The 21,888-nt window shown below is 38.9% G+C and overlaps 1 protein-coding gene across 1 annotated transcript; it reads right to left on the bottom strand.

Moving 5' to 3' along the window:
• Positions 1 to 11,299: 11,299 nt before the first annotated feature.
• LOC113928560 (serine peptidase inhibitor Kazal type 6) lies at positions 11,300 to 20,355 on the bottom strand. The gene is made up of 4 exons (XM_027604426.1): positions 20,322 to 20,355; positions 20,205 to 20,227; positions 12,471 to 12,586; positions 11,300 to 11,345 (listed from the first exon to the last, which is right to left on the bottom strand). The coding sequence occupies exons 1-4, from the start codon at positions 20,353 to 20,355 to the stop codon at positions 11,300 to 11,302; spliced, it is 219 nt and encodes a 72-aa protein (XP_027460227.1).
• Between the last annotated feature and the right edge of the window lie 1,533 nt (positions 20,356 to 21,888).

Genomic DNA, 21,888 nt, shown 5'->3' with positions numbered 1-21,888 from the left:
TCTAACAATTGTAAATATCTATGCCCTGAACATGGGAGCAGTCAATTATATAAGGCAATTAATAACAAAAGCAAAGAAACACATTGACAACAATGCAATAATAGTGGGGGACTTTAACACCCCCCTGACTGAAATGGACAGATCATCTAAGCAAAAGATCAACAAGGAAATAAAGACTTTAGATGACACACTGGACCAAATGGACTTCACAGACCTATTCAGAACATTCCATCCCAAAGCAACGGAATACACATTCTTCTTTAGTGCCCATGGAACATTCTCCAGAATTGATCACATCCTAGGTCACAAATCAGGTCTCAACTGGTACCAAAAGATTGGGATCGTTCCCTGCATATTTTCAGACCACAGTGCTTGAAACTAGAACTCAACCACAAGAGGAAAGTCGGGAAGAACTCAAACACATGGGGGCTAAAGAGCATCCTACTAAGGATGAATGGGTCAACCAGGAAATTAAAGTAGAATCAAAAAAATTCATGGAAACCAATGAAAATGAAAACACAACTGTTCAAAATCTTTGGATACAGCAAAGGCAGTCCTGAGAGGAAAGTATATAGCAATACAAGCCTTTCTCAAGAAACAAGAAAGGTCTCAAATACACAACCTAACCCTACACTGAAAGGAGCTGGAGAAAGAACAGCAAGTAAAGCCTAAACCCAGCAGGAGAAGAGAAATAATAAAGATCAGAGCAGAAATCAATGAACTAGAAACCAAAAGAACAGTAGAACAGATCAACGAAACTAGGAGCTGGTTCTTTGAAAGAATTAACAAGATTGATAAACCCCTGGCCAGACTGATCAAGAAGAAAAGAGAAATGACCCAAATCAACAAAATCATGAATGAAAGAGGAGAGATCACAACCAACACCAAAGAAATACAAACAATTACAAGAACAGATTATGAGCAACTCTATGCCAGCAAATTAGATAGCCTGGAAGAAATGGGTGCATTCCTAGAGATGTATCAACTACCAAAATTGAACCAGGAAGAAATAGAAAACCTGAACAGACCTATAACCACTAAGGAAATTGAAGCAGTCATCAAAAATCTCCCAAGAAACAAAAGCCCAGGGCCAGATGGCTTCCCAGGGGAATTATATCAGACATTTAAAGAAGAATTAATACCTATTCTCCTGAAACTGTTCCAAAAAATAGAAATGGAAGGAAAACTTCCGAACTCATTTTATGAGGCCAGCATTACCTTGATCCCAAAACCAGACAAAGACCCCATCCAAAAGGAGAATTACAGACCAATATCCTTGATGAACATGGATGCAAAAATTCTCACCAAAATACTAGCCAGTAGGATCCAACAGTACATTAAAAGGATTATTCACCACGACCAAGTGGGATTTATCCCTGGGCTGCAAGGCTGGTTCAACATCCGCAAATCAATCAACGTGATACAATATATTAACAAAAGAAAGAACAAGAATCATATGATCCTCTCAATAGATGCAGAAAAAGCTTTTGACAAAGTACAACATCCTTTCTTGATCAAAACTCTTCAGAGTATAGGGATAGAGGGTACATACCTCAATATCATAAAAGCCATCTATGAAAAACCTACAGCAAATATCATTCTCAAAGGGGAAAAGCTGAGCGCTTTCCCTCTAAGGTCAAGGACACGGCAGGGATGTCCACTATCACCACTGCTATTTGACTTAGTACTAGAAGTCCTAGCCACAGCAATCAGACAACACAAAGAAATCAAAGGCATCCAAATCGGCAGAGAGGAAGTCAAACTCTCACTCTTTGCAGATGATATGATACTTTATGTGGAAAACCCAAAAGACTCTACTCCAAAACTGCTAAAACTCATACAGGAATTCAGTAAAGTGGCAGGATATAAAATCAATGCACAGAAATCAGTGGCATTCTTATACACCAACAACAAGACAGAAGAGAGACAAATCAAGGAGTCGATCCCATTTACAATTGCACCCAAAACCAGAAGATACCTAGGAATAAATCTAACCAAAGAGGAAAAGGATCTGTACTCAGAAAACTATAAAATACTCATGAAAGAAATTGAGGAAGACACAAAGAAACGGAAAAACGTTCCATGCTCATGGATTGGAAGAACAAATATTGTGAAGATGTCAATGCTACCTAGAGGAATCTACACATTCAATGCAATCCCCATCAAAATACCATCCACTTTTTTCAAAGAAATGGAAAAAATAATCCTAAAATTTGTATGGAACCAGAAGAGACCCCGAATAGCCAGAGGAATGTTGAAAAAGAAAAGCAAAGCTGGTGGCATCACAATTCCGGACTTCCAGCTCTATTACAAAGCTGTCATCATCGAGACAGTATGGTACTGGCACAAAAACAGACACATAGATCAATGGAACAAAATAGGGAGCCCAGAAATGGATCCTCAACTCTATGGTCAACTAATCTTCGACAAAGCAGGAAAGAATGTCCAATGGAAAAAAGACAGTCTCTTCAACAAATGGTGTTGGGAAAATTGAGCAGCCACATGCAGAAGAATGAAACTGGACCATTTCCTTACACAACACACAAAAATAGACTCCAAATGGTTGAAAGACCTAAATGTGAGACAGGAGTCCATCAAAATCCTAAAGGAGAACACAGGTAGCAACCTCTTTGACCTCAGCCACAGCGACTTCTTCCTAGAAACATCGCCAAAGGCAAGGGAAGCAAGGGCAGAAATGAACTATTGGGATTTCATCAAGATAAAAAGCTTTTGCACAGCAAAAGAAACAGTCCACAAAACCAAAAGACAACTGACAGAATGGGAGAAAATATTTGCAAATGACATATCAGATAAAGGGCTAGTATCCAAAATCTATAAAGAACTTATCAAACTCAACACCCAAAGAACAAATAATCCAATCAAGAAGTGGGCAGAAGACATGAACAGACATTTTTCCAAAGAAGACATCCAAATGGCCAACAGGCACATGAAAAAGTGCTCAACATCGCTCGGCATTAGGGAAATCCAAATCAAAACCTCAATGAGATACCACCTCACACCCGTCAGAATGGCTAAAATTAACAAGTCAGGAAATGACGGATGTTGGCGGGGATGTGGAGAAAGGGGAACCCTCCTACACTGTTGGTGGGAATGCAAGCTGGTGCAGCCACTCTGGAAAACAGTATGGAGGTTCCTCAAACCGTTGAAAATAGAGCTACCATTCGATCCAGCAATTGCACTACTGGGTATTTACCACAAAGATGCAAATGTAGGGATCCGAAGTGTTACGTGCACCCCAATGTTTATAGCAGCAATGTCCACAATAGCCAAAGTGTGGAAAGAGCCAAGATGTCCATTGACAGATGAATGGATAAAGAGGTGGTATATATACACAATGGAATATTATGCAGCCATCAAAAGGAATGAGATCTTGCCATTTGCAATGACGTGGATGGAACTGGAGGGTGTTATGCTGAGTGAAATAAGTCAATCAGAGAAAGACATGTATCATATGACCTCACTGATATGAGGAATTCTTAATCTCAGGAAACAAACTGAGTGTTGCTGGAGTGGTTGGGGGTGGGAGGGATGGGGTGGCTGGGTGATAGACATTGGGGAGGGTATGTGCTATGGTGAGTGCTGTGAGTTGTGCAAGACTGTTGAATCACAGATCTGTACTTCTGAAACAAATAATGCAACATATGTTAAGAAAAAAGAAAAAGAAGAAGATAGCAGGAGAGGAAGAATGAAGGGGAGTAAGTCGGAGGGGGAGACGAACCATGAGAGACAATGGACTCTGAAAAACAAACTGAGGGTCTAGAGGGGAGTGGGGTGGGGGGATGGGTTAGCCTGGTGATGGGTATTAAAGAGGGCACGTTCTGCGTGGAGCACTGGGTGTTATGCACAAACAATGAATCATGGGACACAACATCAAGAACTAATGATGTAATGTATGGTGATTAACATAACAATAAAAACTATTATTATTATTAAAAACATATTTCCTTATAGATACATGATGTATCACTTTACAGTTTGTATGGGGACTTTCTGCACATTATATTTATTCATTTTTCTAAATATGTCAAGTCTTCTCTTTATTGCACATGTGACAGTATTGAGGCTTAGAAAGGTATGGTTTAACCCACAATTGCTAGTAGAACCCAAACCAAGGACATCTGTCTAACTCCAAATCCAGTTTCTTCCAAAGGACTCAATATCCCTGGAGAAAATAGACTGACAGACTATTGGTGCTACAGATGTACCAAGAACACTACAGATACAGTTGATGAGGAGCACAAAGATGGCCAAAGTGCGCATTGAGGAGATGACATTTTAGCTGGAAAAGCCAAGAAGGAAATCCATGAAAAATAATGATTATTCCCTTTGCCATCTTTTTGTTTTTGTCTTCGGCGTATTTCTATCTAACAGAGCTTCCCTGTCGGTGTGTTTCTGCAGCATTGTAGTTGCCCATCTAGGCAGCATGGTGCAACAATGCCCTTCAAACAAGCCAGGTAAAGTGTATTAACAAGAAGAAGCAAATCTCTTCCTGGATTCTAGGATTTGAGAAAAAAAAGTTGCTGTCCTTAGGGAAGCAGGCATGAAGTCATATGCGGTGATGTGTTCTTGAGATTGTGCCGGTTTCACTTATATAAAAGAGTATGAAGGTTTTCAGTAAGTCCCAGAAATTAACCTATAATTAGTTATGACACCTGTAGGAGGGGCCCAGTGCCTCTTGAAATACTCAGTAGGAAAGTATTTAACGATGTCTGCTGAAGTCTGTAAAACTGTTTTCAAAGCATTGCACATCTAACAAAATTATGACCACAAAATAGGTTAGATTTTATTAGGTGAACAGTTTTCTGTGTAATGAGAACTTGAGGGCTGTATTTATGAAGTCAAACTATTTGAATAAAAAATAAAATAATTCAGGTAACTGCCATTGTCATTCTAACCTGATGATCTTTTTTCAGGTTATGATGATCTTCCTTTTCTCAGCTGATGATCTTCCATACTTTTTCAATACTGTGTTATTAACCATAGTCACCAGGCTGTACAGTAGATCACCATAACTTATTCATGTATTCATCTATAATTAAAAATGTGTACCCTTTGACCAACATCCTCCCATTCTGCCTTGCCCTTCCCACCCTTGGCAACCACCATTCTTCTTTCTGGTTCTGTGACTTGGACTTTCTTCAATTCCACATATATGTGACATTATGCAGTATTTGTCTTTCTGTGTCTGGCCATTACATTTAGCATAACATCCTCTAGGTTCATCCTTGCTATTGCAAAAGGCAGGATTTTCTCCTTTTTTTTTGGCTGAGTAACATTCAGTTATACATACTTAAAGTAATTAAAGTAGGAGGACATTGGACTGAAGTGGCTCTAAGGCCTTGGTAGCCTATGTAGGAAGCGAATCCAGGCTAAGCCAAAGTCAACGCACTCGAATCCGAGGAAACGGGATGTAGGAATAACTAATGGCCAACAGCCAGCTAGGCTCTCCCAAACAAGGCAACTGCTCCAGGTAGGGCAGGCTGAGTAATTGTTTTGCTTCCGCATCTTCTGTGTAAAAGCCTTTCCTCTAGCTTCTGTAAGTGCTTCGTACCATTTTAAGTTTGGTGCTGCCTGATTTGAATCAATGTTTACCCAGATAAATGTGTAAATTTTAGTGTGCTTCAATTTATCCTTTAACAGCACACACAAAATTTTCTTTATTCCTCTGTCAACAGCCACTTAGGTTGTTTCCATATCTGGGCTACTGTGAATAAGGCTGCAGTGAACATGGGAGCATAGAAATCTCTTTGAGATCAGGATCTAATTTCCTTTAGACACATACCTAGCGGTGGGATTGCTGAAGTGCATGGTAGTTTTATTTTTAATTTTTTTTGAGAAATTTTCATACTGTTTTCCATAATGGCTGTACTGATTTACAATCCCACCAACAATGTATAAAGGTTCTTTTCTCTCTACAACCTCACCAAAACTTGTTACTTTTTGAATTTTTGATAATAACCATCCTAACAGGTGTGAGCTGATAACACATTGTGTTTTTGTTGCATTTTCCTAATGATTAGTGATGTCAAGCATCTTTCTATGTGTCCATTGGACCTTTATACATCTTCTTTGGAAAAATATCTATTCATTCCTCTACCCATTCTTTAATCATTTTTTAAATTTTGAGTTGTATGAGTTCCTTATATATTTTGGATATTAAGCCCTTACCAGATACATGCTTTGCAAATATTTTCTCCCATTCTGTAGGTTGCCTTTTTATTTACTTGATCATTTTTTTTGTTGTGCAGAAGCAGTGTGACATAGTCTCACTCGTTTAGTTTTGCACCTGTTGCTTGTGCTTTTGATGCCATATCCAGAAAGTCACTGTCAAAGCCAAAGTCATGAGATTTTCCCTTTGTTTTCTTCTAGGAGTTTTACAACTTCAGGTCTTATGTTTAAGTTAGTCGTTAATCCATTTCAAGTTGGTTTTTGTATACAGTATAAGATAAAGGTCCAATTTCATTCTTTTGCATGTGGATATCCAGTTTTCCCAATGCCATTTATTGACAAGACTACCTTTCCTACTTCGTATTCTTGGCACCTTCCTTGAAGATTAGTTGACCATTTATGGGTGAGTTTATTTCTGGATTCTCTATTCGGTTCCATTGGTTCGTGTGTCCATTCTTTTTTTTTTTTTTAAAGATTTTATTTATTTATTTGAGACAGAATGAGAGAGAGAGAGCACATGAGAGGGGGGAGGGTCAGAGGGAGAAGCAGACTCCCCGCCTAGCAGGGAGCCCGATGCGGGACTCGATCCCAGGACTCCAGGATCATGACCTGAGCCGAAGGCAGTCGCTTAACCAACTGAGCCACCCAGGCACCCTCGTGTGTCCATTCTTAAGCCACTATCATACTGCTTTGATTCCTTTGGCTGTATAACATGATCTGAAATCAGTGTGAGTGGTGTCTCCAGCTCTGCTCTTCTTTCTCAAGACTTTCGCAATAGCTTTAGCTATTTGGGGTCTTTTTGGTTCCAAATGAATTTTAGGATTATTTTTTCTATTTCTGTGAAAAACACCGTTGGAATTTTGATAGAAATTGCATTCGATCTGTAGAACAGTTTAGGTACTATGGACGTTTTAACAATACTAATTCTTCCCAGCCTCTGAACATGGGATATCTTCCCATTTATTTGTGTCTTCTACAATTTCTTTCATCAAGACTTTAACAAGAAACAAAGAAGGTCATTATATAATGATAAAATGTTGTTTCATCAAGAGGATATAACAATTGTGAACATATATGCACCCAACATTGGATCACCAAAATATATAAAGCAAATATTAATAGAACTATTGGGAGAAATAGACAATAAAGCAATAATAGTAGGGAACTTCAATATCCCATTTTCAACAGAGGCTAAATCATCAGGACATAACATTAAAAAGGAAATATTGAATTTGAACTACTTTTAGGCCAGATGGATGAAGTGGAACAGAACAGTGCATCCAACAGCAACAGAATACAGAACATTCTCTAGGATAGATCTTTTGTTAGGCCTCACAATAAGTCTTAACAAATTTAAGGAAGTTGAAGTCATATCAATATCTTTTCCAATTACAAAGTTATGGAACTGGAAATCAGTAATAAGAGGACAACAGGAAGACTCACAAATATGTGGAAATTAAACAACACAGTTCTAAAAAAAAGAAACCACAACAACCCAATTGTCAAAGGAGAAATCAACAGGGAAATTAGAAAAAAAAAACACTTGAGACAAATGAAAATGGAGATACAATATACCAAAACTTATGGAATTGTGCTTTATGATGTGCATTCTTTTAGTGTATGTGTCTTATCAAATCTAAAGGATGACTAGGGAGCTAAATGGGGCCATGCAAAGATACCCTTCTCTTATTAGGTTAGGTCTAAATCTTCTCACACAAAAGCAGGAGACATATGTTCTGCTTATTTTCCCTTAGGTCAAAGTACAACACTGAAATGCACTCAAGTTCTGTAAAGTCCCAGATACCAGCTCTGAGGAAGAAAAGAAGAAAGTCAGAGAAAGACCAAGAACATTTCAGAGAATGCCTGGTTCAGATTTAGTAAACCCTTTGAACCAGGACTCCTCAGGCTATAGCTGAAGGATCCTCAGGCTACAGCTGTAGCCCCATCACAAAATTAACATCAGTGTTCACACATTAGGAATTATGGTAGGTGCTGCCACCCTCTTTGCATCTTCTTTTAAGCCTTTGCTAAGTTTATGAATACTTTTAATTCTGTTGTCTCCAAACATATAGGACTAATCCCTCCAATTCAACACTTATATCCAAGTCATTCAAATTACTACTATTATGTGAAAGGTTGTTTAGGAATAGGGGATTGATGTGACCATCTCAAGTAGAGGCTCTGCTGCTCCCCGGGTATGAGATTGTGGATGAATCATTTATATCTCTCTACCTCTCTCATGCAATGGGGCTGCAACTTCACGACCATTGCTAAATTTAAATGTGATCATGTTTGGGTGCTAATCACTGGGAACACGGGTAATCAGTGATAGATTGGTTAACCTAATTTTTTGTGGTGAGTTATTTCAGTCTTTTACCTTAGTTACTATTTTCTCTGGCCTTTTTCCCCCTGTTGTTCCCCTTTCAATTTTAGAGGATGTGTGTGGGGTGCATATGTTTATGTATACTACTTCAAGAAAACTTTACATAGGCACGGGCAAGCCTCTGGACGAGGTCCCCTCAGCCTACTCACTGACACAGCACATCATTTCTGCAGTGAATTTAGCTTCCAAAAACCAGGAAGAGGTGAACAGATGAGAAAGACGTGACTTGGCAACCCTTGGAGGGGAAAGAAAAACGCCTGAGGATAGTTAGTGCTTATGAATTTGGTATGATCTGGTTTTGACAATGTTCCCGTGGTCATTCAAAGGTATAATGATAGATATGAATGTTTGGATCAAATTAATTATTTTCTTATGCATTGAAGAGAAGAGTACAAACCATACTTAAAACGGTGTGTTCTGTCCTGGCTCTCACCGTAATGAGGAACATAATCAGAATTATGAATATTTGCTTCTGTTGGAAGAACCTCTGTGTTTTTTAAAAACCATTTAAAGAAACATTTTTGCTGAAAAAATTTTAAATGTGTAGCAATATTAAAATAATTTTAGAGTGAACCCCTTGGAACCCACCAGCTAGATTGTATCCTTACTATTTTACTAGGCTAGCTCTTTCGTGTATCTGCCCATTAATCCATCTTTGATGCAGTTCAAAGTAAATGGCAGACATCACTATCATTCTGTCTGAAAAACATCACTTGCATATCGCAGTTAAGACTATACTACTATTCTACATGTTTACATTCTTTTATTTGGATGTCAAATTTGTAAACTCTGATATGCGTAAATCTTAAGTGTATATTCACTGAGGTTTGGCAAAGGTATATATCTCTGAACCTAAACTCCTATATTCTGATCATTGATTATTTTATATGTGACTTGCTCTTCTTTCTAAGAAATACAGGATTTTTGGCCTTCCACTCCCAAAGAATAGCTCAGAACTATTCAAGAGATAGTAATTGAATTATTTACCCACTTATGGCACCTGAAAGCCTTGAAATAAATGGTAGTCGTAAGGCAGGCAAGAGATTTGTATGAGGAAGGAAGGGTAGCCGGAGGGGCCCAAGGCAGCACAAGAGGCCTTCCAGGAGGACAGGACCCAGTGGTGGACACCGACACTTTGTGGGGATAGCTGATGGGAACCTGGCCCGGCTGGAGGGGACAGTTCTAATAGCAGAGAGGACAAGTGGGCCACGTCGAGAGGTAACATGTCCCAACACGCACAATGACTCAGTTTCCAAACTACACGTAGTGCCTACGTGTCTACATTAGAAGTAACTAAATTACACCAGAGAGCAGAAACTGAAGAGGAGAAAAGAGCTTAATTTCGCTAATGAGCAGGGCACTTAGTATACAGATAAAAGCAGGACAGAGGAAAAACCCCACATGATGAGAATTTTCAAAAAATAAAGGAACGGAAATTAGACATTAAAAAAAAAACAAGGGCCCCTGGGTGGCTCAGATGGTTAAGCGTCTGCCTTCGGCTCAGGTCATGATCCCGGGGTCCTGGGATCGAGTCCCGCATCAGGCTCCCTGCTCCTTGGGAACCTGCTTCTCCCTCTGCTTCTCTCTCTCTCCCCCTCTATCTCTCCCTCTGTGTCTCATGAATAAATAAATAAAATCTTAAAAAAAAAACTGTGTAAATACTGAGAAAAAGAACAAAAATATCCTGGGCAGTGAAGACATCAGTATCATGCTGAAACCGATGATGGAGCACAACGGTGAAAGCTACTGATTTTCGAGCTCTCCTTACACATCAGAGATTACTTAACTGCTTACATGTATCATTTTCTTAATCTTCACAATAAATTTAGGAGGTAGGTATTAGTATCCCCATTTTACAGGTGAGTACATTGTAAATGAAAGAAGTCAATTGACTTGTTCAAAGACACATAGCTTATGTGAGAGCCCATGACTCACATTCTGGTCCATGTGACTCAACGATCCACCCTCTTATAATTGCCTTATCTGAACTATGTATTATGTGGGCATTTGTCTCCAGCAAGGGGAATAGTCTTTAGGCACGGAAGAGCACAAATCCCACCCTTGAAAGAGTTGAAGTGTATGTTTTCCCTAGCATAACCTAATCTCCCTGGCTCTTGGTCTAAAGATCAGATGCACCCCCAGTTTGGTTAGGTCCTATTCAATAGTATACATAAAGGGTAACATCTCTGTGCATAAATCTACCATTCCATAGAGATGAAAAAACTGTGGTGTAGGGAGGATGAATGTTTTATTTTTATATAAAGTACTTTTCCTGAATTTAGGAAGAAACAATATTATGTGATCTACCATTTAAATAATAGGTACTGTAAAATAATTGTAAACATAATGTATTGTCACATTGTTAAAAATCCCTCATCATCTACATGCAACTCCAAGAATAGGAAAGGGGAAGGGGTTTTCCCAAGATCCCAGTGACTGCTTGGTTGATTTAGATCCAAAAAACAGGTCTTTTTATCCAAGTTTATGCCAGGTCAATTATTCCATAATGTATCTGTATGTCTTCTTGATCTCAAAGTAAAAACACAAGCAATGCTTCTACAGAATTTACTTTATTAACAAGCAAATCCAGGGAAATAGATATAAACTGAACTACCCAAGAGCCAGGCAGAGTAGAAGGCGTACCTTTATAAATTTAAAGGCTCCATTAGAGAAAAATAGAAGTGAGAAAAGAAGTGGCTGGAAGTCAGCACAGACACTGCACAAAATTCAGCATTTTCCTTGATGCTTTAGGTTGATCTTCCCACCACTTTTCCTGTAAAAGAGAAAGACAAATATATGCTCAGTGTAATATTGTTATTATTCATTACAAAGGTTGGAAAAAGGTTCGACTACGCAGAGTCCCTGCAATCATTTGATTCTACAGGTATCCATATTTATGATTTGGCAGAGGTTAATTAAATGTACTCAGAGATGACATTGGGACAAATTACAGAAAACATGAATTTTAAATAAATTTCAGATTTTTACCCAGGCTTGACCTCTTGGTTTCAATTGTTCATTCTCTGAGAGGAAATATGCATACAAACAGAAAAGGTTAAAGTGACGGGAGAGATAATGGCAAAGGTACTCTAGTGTCATAGTCCTCATAGAAGATGTAAGAGGTTGAACCAAATATTCAGGTATTTGGCACTTTATAGCAGGCTATATATTCAGTCCTTCTCAGTAATGTGTCCATTAAATTAAATCTCTGTTTACCCTACTGCCGTTTTTCTCTGAGAAAGTTTGGTATTAATTAATCAGATATGTTACATAAGCAAGTAGGCACATATTAATTTATTAATTTCATTCCATGTGCCTGGCTCTGTTATTATTAATAGGTAGTTATATAATCCCTGTGCTTAGGCATTCTACAGTGAAGTTCAGTGAAATTAAGACATTCACAGAAAACTCTAATACCAGAAAATGGCGAGGAGTGAGAGACTTTTATCTGGCTTTAACAAGGGTTATAATTTCCTTGGTTTTAGGGCAATCAATTAGACTAAAAGATTGGTTGAATAAATTTTTATTAATTATAAACTGATCCCTTGGGAAGGTCACAGTTTATTGGCTAAAGTCGATAGCATCTGTTCTGTTCCTTATAAACGTGTAAATTCAATACATATGGGTCCTTGATGCAATCTTCTTAGTATACTATGTAAAGGTTGACTAGTCTGCATTCTAAAGGATAATCTTTTCCTCTATTCTTTGTTGAACGGCTCTTTTTCATCAAAATAAAAGAGGAATGAATAGAAATTGTTACCTTAGTAACATATAATTTGGTATAAAAGAAAATGTCTGAAAATAATTTGGATAGAATAATATTTTTATTGATGATAAATTTTCTCCAAGATAAATTTTCTCTTTTCATGTTTCTGATTTTGATGAGTATGATACTTACACCATCGCCTTACAGAAGGCACACTTATTGCCATATGTCTGGCCGTCAGAGCCACAGTGGGGGTTAGATTCCCGTGTGCAGTAGACCTTGGGATCCCGGAACTCACCACAGTCAATCTACCAACGTAAGCACGGTGACATTGACATTAGTGAATTCTAGTCTATGGAGCTATCCCTCAGAACAGAAGCTTCAGACAGCAAGCTTACACACACACACACACACACACACACACGCACTCCCAATGTAAAGCTTCCTGAAATAGAAAAATAGCTTTCCTTATCTGCTTAACCAGAACTTATTAAATGTAAATGAGACTCTTTCTTTGAGACACAGGAAGCCCATTTCTGTAGTTATGGTATTCAGGAGTAAGTTAATGATGTAAGGCAGATGCTTACTTCTTATATAAGGAGTGAGGTAAATGCTGTAGGTATGACTTTTTGCTCCAACACTTAATTATTCGGAGAGTAGTTTTTCGACTTTAAATGCTGCTTGCTTTTTCCTTTCTTTCTCTTCCTTTCCTTGTTTTCCTTCTCTCCTTCCCTCCTCCCTCTCTTCTTTTTTCTTTCTTTTTCTTTCTTTCTTTCTTTCTTTCTTTCTTTCTCTTTCTTTCTTTCTTTCTTTTTCTTTCTTTCTTTCTCTTTCTTTCTCTCTCTCTCTCTCTCTTTCTTTCTTTCTTTCTTTCTTTCTTTCTTTCTTTCTTTCTTTCTTTCTTTCTTTCTTTCTTTCTTCTTCCCCCCCCCTCTCTCTTTTTCTTTCTTTCTTTGTATTAATTTAACTCTAATTGCAGTCCTTCTGCCTTGTTCTATAAAGATACGAATGATTCTTGCATGGGGTTCCCATATGTTATCTGATGGCTTGTTAGTTTTCCCTGTTGGCTGCTACATCCATTTATTATCTCTTGAAAACAACGGTCTAATGTCTTTATTATTAACTTACTCTGTCTTGAAGTCTATTTGTACAATTTGAACTTTTGTGCCTACTATCAAAACATAGTAATAGCTGCCTAAGTTGCTCTATTTAGAAGGATTCTGAGGGTGCATCCAACCCTGGTGAGAACACATACTATGACTAATTAGTAATTATCATCATGGGTTCTGTAGAAGGGATAGTAGTACCTATGCACTAATATTTCTCCTTAGTTTTAGCGGTCTCTCAGAAGTAGTCTAGAGTTTTCAATTCAGTGTCAACTGAGTAATATTTGGTGTGCAAATGGCATTTGAGTCATTTTATTCCACAGTACAGGCAATATGTAATAGGTAAAACTGAACTCCTCCAAATGTCAGTTGTGTGGGCTGAAGTAACATTTAAACATGAACACAGGTACCATACTTTACTCCATCTTAGTTCCATTAAAACAGCACTGTCTTATGTTTATTAATTGAGTCATAATATTTAAGCTACTATTATATGGATTATGTGACTTGAGTCTCACAATAACCCTGAGATATACAGTGAACGATGTTATATTAACTAGTTTACAGATGTGAATAGTGATCCTCAGGAAAATTATGTGGCTTACCAATGCCACACAACCAGATGTCACTGAGACCAGTGCTTAAACATATTCCTTCTTATTGCTGGTCTAGAATTTGCAACAATCTACTATGGCAGATTTCCAACACATCCTCACTGAGAGAAATAAAGATCAACTGTCACTATGCACCCTTGACCACACTTACAGTCACGACATGGAGACTTCATTAAAATACCTTATTAGAGAAATGTACGGGCATAGGTGAGATGAATTATTTGTTTAAGATATTAGTAAACCATTATATATTGATAAAGCCCTCTAATGGTTTGTATGGAGAAACACTCAACAAAAGAATCACACTGCTGAGTTTAAAAATATTATCACATGTAACAGGTTTAAGGCACCTGAGACTATTAAATATAGATGTTTGTTGAAATTTGGCACTTGTACTGTTGAGGTTGGGCAGTATGGTACTTATCAGAGATCTCAGGGCATGGCTCCTCGAAGATAGGCTTCTCATAGTCCCACTTAAAGTTCTACTTTTCCCCAAAGCTCTTAAAGAACTTCATCCTCTCATACTACCTCCCGGACAGTAATCTTTCCTTTAGGTCTCCAAACAGAAAAAAGGCTGGAAAATATTTGGGGCCTTATAAATCATAGGATAATTTTCTCAAAAGCTAATGTATTTTATACTTAAGTCATTGATGTACACATTTGCAGCTTTGTGCTTGAGTCAAGAAAGGATTGTAAACGCCAGAATCATCTCTGATATTTTCATTTATTCCACAAACAGCCAATGGGTAACTACTATTTGGAGGACACAGTGCTGGGCTCTGGTGATACAGAGAGAAATCAGTTATAAACAATATAAGCTCACCATCTCATCTGCATGAGGGAAGCAGAGAAAATGTAGATAACTGGGACGCCTGGGTGGCTCAGTTAAGTGTCTGCTTTTAGCTCAGGTCATGATCCCAGATTCCTGGGATCAAGCCTGTGTCGGGCTCCCTGCTCAGTGGGGAGTCTGCTTCTCCCTCTGCCTGCTGCTCCCCCTGCTTGTGCCCTCTCTCTTTCTGACAAATAAATAAATAAAATCTTAAAAAAAAACACACACAGATAACCATAGCACGATGTGTGGTCAATGCCACAGTGGGCCAGGCATGGGCATTGTGGAAGCTGAAGACAGGGCATCTTGGTCAGAGATACATGTGTCTCTACAGTCAGGTCAGTGAGAAAAAGAAAAAACAAAGTCTCTTACATGAGAGAGACACCTCCTTAAGACACCTTTCCCTGGCAGTTGGCCCTCTGGTCTTGCCATCCAGCCTCTTTTGTCCTTCAGAAAGCAATACGAAAGAGGCAGTTGGGGAGGGTTTGCTGTTGAGAGTGTCTAGATGCCACCCCCTCCCCAAGCCCACTTTTCCCCTTCCACTGTCCCCTGGGAATGACCTGGAAGAATACAAGATTTCAACAATGAAAACCCAATCAAATGGCCTATGAACAGACTTCCTCAGAACATAGACACACTTCGCGCTTTCCGATTGTTCTGGCCTCCAGTGATCCCTGAAGGGAGCCAGGGAATCCTGTTACAGAATTTGTTCTGCTACACACCATTGGCTAGTTGTGTCATCTTGGGCAAAGTACTCAGAGATTCAGTTTGCTTACTAGAGACTTGGAAAAAATAACAGTTTCCATGCTTCATTCTGAGCATTGTTATGAGGATCAGAGGTGGTCAAGAGGAATTGTAGAAAGTCAGGGTAGAATATTTGAAACAGCCCTGGGCAAGGATGTGGAAAATAAGCTTCTGATGGCAGGCCTGCTTCAACTGCACCATTGGACTAGACAGTCTCTGAGGACCCTTCCACCTTTGATGGTTTAAGTCTGAGCAGTGAGTGACTCTCTCAATAAAGTGGCTTAAATAAAGCTAAGTCCTTAGATCTTCAATTGGGTGGGAGAAATAACAACTTTTGCCCAAGTGCTTCCTCTTTTATATCTAGAAGCTCCTCTTCACTCAGTGTGTGAGAAATTTTAGCATGGTGACTGAGGACAGAAAAGGACAACTCCCCGAGAGCCCTGGAGGACAGGGAAGGTGAATGATGCCTTTGCAGGGACAGCCAGAAATCCCTTCTGGGAAACAAAGAGCAAGGCAGGGGCATAGCAGGGCTGGGACTAGGAAGAGACCAGGGCTCTCACAACTGGAGGAGAAGTGGGCTATGATTTCTGAATGTCATACCTTTCTTGTGCCTAAATGTCCTCTCCCCTTTTACTATACATGGAACCCAAACAACCGGCTGCTCAGTGGAAGTCAAAGCAGGTCTAGACTAAGGGGATGGTAGGATTGTTTCCTCCTCTTTGAAAGTTTCCCCTATGAGGGATTTAGGAAACCCAAGAGAGCTGAAATTCTCCCCTCCCTGAATTGTTTAGAATCCCCTACTGCTCTGTCATGTTGGGGCACTGTAGATGGAATCAGACAGACCTGGCTCTGAATTTTGCTTCTTTCACTGATTAGCTACATTACCTTGTGCAAAAACTTGACTGTTCTGAGATTAAGTTTCTTCATCTTTAACGGGGCTGGTAATGCCCATCTTCTGGGGTTATCGTAGTGATAAATCCTTTGAAAACACTTCGTAAATCTCCAAGTATGTGCAAGATTGCTATTATGAATATTAACAATAAATTAAATCACAATCTACAATTTTTGGAGCCCATTATTTTTATCCTATTTTAGTGAATTTGTTGGTGTTTTTAAAAAATTGGTGTTGGATTTAATAAGCACCTCCATTTATATCCTGAGTTCAGCTTCTGAAGACCATGTTTAGGCACTTGGGTGCCAGTGTTTAGTATCAGCCCGACCTCTTGTGGTTCTTCAAAGAACTGTGCCTTCTAAAATACTCTGGAATAGAGTGACACTTTTAGTACCCAAATCAGTGTTTTTTGCTAATGGGCACTACCAAATTATTTAACTTGTCTGGAAAATGAGCTTGTATGGTTACTCAATCAACTAAAGAGTCAGGATCATTGATATTTTACTCTAGCATTTTAGTTCTACAAATAAAGCCAATGAAAATTTGCAAACACACACAATCACACCCATACACCTTAGAGTGTAGGACTTCATCTATTCTCCCCTTTACTGAAAAATACTAGTTTAGGCACCCCTAAACTACTGTTTTCATTATAGTACTTCTTTGCTTAAGAACTGAGGATAGTAAACACTAACGTGTTTATTTGCTCAGAAAATTATGATGCTCAATATGCATTCACGTGCCCTGCAAAACGGCTTCCCGTTGCTGATCAGAAGTAGCATGGAAGGGCTCAGTCGGTTGAGCGGTTGAGTGTCAGACTCTTGATTTCAGCTCAGGTCATGATCTCAGGGTTTTGAGATCGAGCCCCGCATTGGGCGCCGTGCTGGGTGTGGAGCCTGCTTAAGATTCACTCTCCCTTTCCTTGTACCCCTCCCCCCCGTAAAAAGAAGCAGCATGGAGCCACAGATGGTCACTCAATGTGGAGTTGGGCATCCTGAGATGGTGACTGCACAGCTTTACTGCTGTTGGTAACCTTGAGTGAGGTAGGTCCTCTTTCTGAAGCCTGAGTTTCCCTATCTGTAGTTAAAGTATAGATGCTGGTTAACACTGCCAAGTTATATTTAGGTAACCTGTCAGTATCTTAATTATAAGTTAAAGCAAGCTAATTAGAAAAATGAACAGCCCCAAACATATTTTAGCCATGGAGCATTGTTTTACTAATTATACTAAAATTTACCATGCTTTTATCTTAAAATGCTAACAAAAATAAACATAGATATTTCAAAATTATTGTAAAAGAAAATGGTTGACAATTATTTATTTTTGAGCAGTTTGTTATGTTAATTCCAATCTGGAATATTAATTTAAACAGCTCCCTAAGGATATGGTTCCCAAATACCCAGCCTGGTAAGGAAATAAAAACAAAGTAGTGAGTGGTTCTAAAAGTAAAATGTATTCTGTTCAAAAAAACCATCCTTGTTTTGAGATTATGTCTTTCAAGCATTTTGGTATTATACTATAATTTCTTTAATGAAGGCTGATGATGGTAAATAGTAGTTTTATTTTTAATTATTATTATTAGATTTTTATTTTTATGTTATTTAATATTCCTACTTGGCAAATTAAGGAGTTGGCAGCTTATCAGTCACTCATATTTACAGGGAAAATTTTACAGGACTACGAATTCCCAAAGTCCAGGAACATGCTTTTTGTTTAGTTTGAACACTCTTTTTGAAAGAACATGAAACTTTTACAAATCAATAATTTAAGCTGCTCATTCTAATTTCCCCTCAGGTGCTCCATCATGGAGAGACTTCCTGGCATGAGAATATTGACTTTGGTGTTAAGAGAAAATTTGCTCTCCCTTTTGTCCTGGCTGGATCAGACTTGAGCAGACATGCTCCCAAGGTTAGTTTCAATTTCTGCTTGTCGTTGGGACTGCCATCATCCTTCCAGACACACAGAAGAGAAATGTCACCTTTGTGCCATCTGAATGGTGGCTCCCTCCTGGCCCTTGATATTTGAGTGCAAAAGAGATAGCAGTCTTGGCCAGGCAGGCTTTGTTCATACGAATCCAGATACCTAAGGCCAGAACAGGGCTCTGGAGATGCTTGAATCTGTATTTTCATCTTAGAGATGTGGAAACAAAGGCAAAGAGAAGGGAAGAGACACCCTTCAGATCACACAGCCAGCAAGGATTTGAACAAGGACTCATCTATACTGTCTTGAGGGTGTTTGAGTGCTCCAAAGTCGGTGCTTTCCAGCATCAGATAAATACCAAGAACGTAGGATCAGAACTCCTCAGCTGTGTGATTATTACTCAGTAAGCCTGGCATGGTGCCTGGGGATCTGCATATTGAGGAAGCAGCCCCCAGGATCCTCAGGCAAGCAGACTCTAAGACTTGGGTCCGTCTATAGGAATAGAACCAGTAAATAGCAGATTTTAACGAACCCTAGAAATCGCTAAAAATCCAAGCTGGAATTCCACGCTGAAAAAAGAAAAGCAACTTGTGTGTTAATGAGAAAACTGGGGTTAAATTCCATTTATTTTGAATCTCTGTGTAATGGCCTTATCATATTTTACTACCTAAAGGGATATGGAATGTTTGTCTGGATCTTATGTCCTTTCTCTGTTTGTTTTGATATTTAACATAGATTATGCTACCATATACATTTAAACATAAGAATAAATCCATTTTAAGGTGTATAATTACATATAGCGATACAAACACACGTGTGCGTACACTAAAACACAAGTGTACATGCACACGTGTACATACACACACACACAACACACTGGCAGTTCATTCTAAGGTATCATCCATTGTAAGATGCATCTCAATTTCTGAGATGCTAAAATTTGAAAAAAAAAAGTTTTATGCAAGTGGTAGGTATACTAGCGTTGGAAAATATTTTTTAGCTCCTTTGCCAACTCCAATCAGTTGGCAGTAGTGTCTGGGAATTTTTGATGCCAAAAGTTCTTGAGCACAACGAAGCTAACCAAGAACCAAGGCCAAAGTCAAGTGAACACATTCAGTATAGACACAAGAGCAGGGTTGGCAGAACAAACACCACTTATTTGTGTTGTCTTTTGGTAGAACAAGAGACTGGAAAAAAGGTGGTGGATTAATTTGGAAAAAAAAAATCAGCCAAATAAAGAATTTAACTTGTGCCTATTCCAATTTTTAACCCCAATTGTATTTAATTTCTAGTGAATCTCTTTGTACATACTCAGTGCAACACACTGAACAAGCTTGCTCTCTAAGCAGAAAATAAGAGCCTCTGGCCTAATATCTCCTTTAGAAGCTGCTCATGATTGATCACTAAGTTATCCTTCTGTGGTTTACCAAATGCTCCCACAGAGATTATGTAACTTAAATCTAATTCTATGAGGTGAATAATATTATTGTTTTTCTATAGTTATGGAAATTACAGCTCAGAAAAGCTGAGTAACTTGCCCAAGATTACACAGTGAAATCAGAGACTAAGCATTAGTGTGATGACAGATTTGTCCTATTTTAACTTACACTCATTTCACTTTAACAAAATCTGAGAATAGGCGTTTAGGGTCTTTAAAACTGTAAACAGTATATTCAATGAGATGGTGTAGTTAAAAAAATGAATTACTTCTGATTTCTGCATTTGGGCCGCATGTTCCTTGTTTCTGCTCTTTTACCCATAGGCAAACCTCTAGCCAAACGCCACCCAGGTCTGAAGAATAGGTAAAAAATATACACTGACCTGTCTTCCTTGACTGAAGACACCTGAAAAGAAAGCACAAAATCCAAACAATGTAGTCTTTGAATGTGTAAAAAGAAGGATTTGTGAAATTAGGACACCCTCGAGCTTTTCTCATACCTTTTCTTGATTCTTGGTCACCTGAACAAGTCATGGTATGGTAGTTTTATTGTTTACACCTGTTCACTTCTCAGGGTGCAGCAGACACTTCAAAAGTGATATAAGTACATGGACCACAATGGGTAATATTTCTTGGAGGTTTGGGGGGAAGTTAGAGGAAATAGTTTAAGGATCTGGAGATTCATGTGACAGTCCTGGTTGAGTCACGAATTTACTATGGGAATGACCTTGTCATCTCTGGCTTCAAGATAGAGAAGTTGGGTTGGAAAGTTTCCTCTTACTTTGACAGTCCAGGGTTCAGCGCATGCAAACCCTCCCCAAAGCCTTTGTCCCAGGCAGCTGGGGAAGACAGTACGTTTGTTGTTTGTTCTTTGAGCCCCAGATTGCTCTTCTGCCCTTTATACTCAACCAGCTTTGGAGACTTGGCCCAAATATAGACTCGTAAGGACAAACTCATTCTTGTTTTTTGTGATTTATTTCTCCTGCTACATCTTTCTAAATTCCTGAAAGAAAAGTCCACAAATACAGTCTTGCTTCTCTCTCTCTCCCTCCATCTTTAGGATTATGTGTGTGATTTTAAGTTGTGGCTAATTAGCTCAGTGGTTTAAAATACTGATATAATAGGGTGCCTGGGTGGCACAGATGTTTAAGCGTCTGCCTTTGGCTCAGGTCATGATCCCGGGGTCCTGGGATTGAGTCCTGCATCAGGCTCCCTGCTCCTTGGGGAGCCTGCTTCTCCCTCTGCCTCTGCCTCTCTCTCTCTCATGAATAAATAAATAAAAATCTTAAAAAAACAAAAAAACTCTGATATCTTTCTTTTAAAAAAATAAATAAAATACTGATATAATAAAGGTCTTGGGTTGAATTCCAGTATGAGCTGTTGAATCTTGATCTGGCCATAACTGCAGAATTCCTAAAGCCAACAACACTTCTCACGTGTAAGCCCAAGGGCACTTTGTTGACAGAATTGCATGAGTGCAGTCCTTCTCAAGTGCTGGCCTGCACTTGCAGGAGAACACCTGGAAATACCTCAAGTGTATTCTCTATTCAAGGGGAAAGGAGAAACAAGGCTTTAAATTTAAAAGGAAGTTAATGAACATCTGCTGTAGTGATTGCCCACCTTACTGCAGCCACGTGGCTGGTTATTATATGGGAGCTATGCTTGTGGTGAGCACAGCAGAACGTACATACTAGGTGAATCACTATGTTGTACACCTGAAACTAATGTAACACTCCATGTCAACTATAGTTCAATAAAAAAAGGAGGATTTCTCCACTAAAACAACAACAACAAAAGCACAATTTCAACAACAACCAAAAAATAAAGATTCTTAGGACAGTCGCTCGAAAATTCCATTCTATAAGATCAAATAGGACCTGGGGCACCTGGGTGGCTCAGTCGGTTAAGCATCTCTTAGTTTTGGTTCATGATCTCAGGATCATGAGGCTGAGCCCCACCTAGGGTTCCACACTCAGTGGGGAGTTTCCTTGAGACTCTCTCTCTCTCTGCCCAACCCTCCCCTCAGCCCACCTCGCCTCACACTCTCACATGCACTCTCTCTCTCAA

This window comes from Zalophus californianus, chromosome 5, assembly GCF_009762305.2.
Source record: "Zalophus californianus isolate mZalCal1 chromosome 5, mZalCal1.pri.v2, whole genome shotgun sequence".
Lineage (NCBI taxonomy): Eukaryota > Metazoa > Chordata > Mammalia > Carnivora > Otariidae > Zalophus > Zalophus californianus.
Note: the sequence above shows the minus strand (reverse complement) of the source record. Positions and strands in the feature narration are given on the sequence as shown.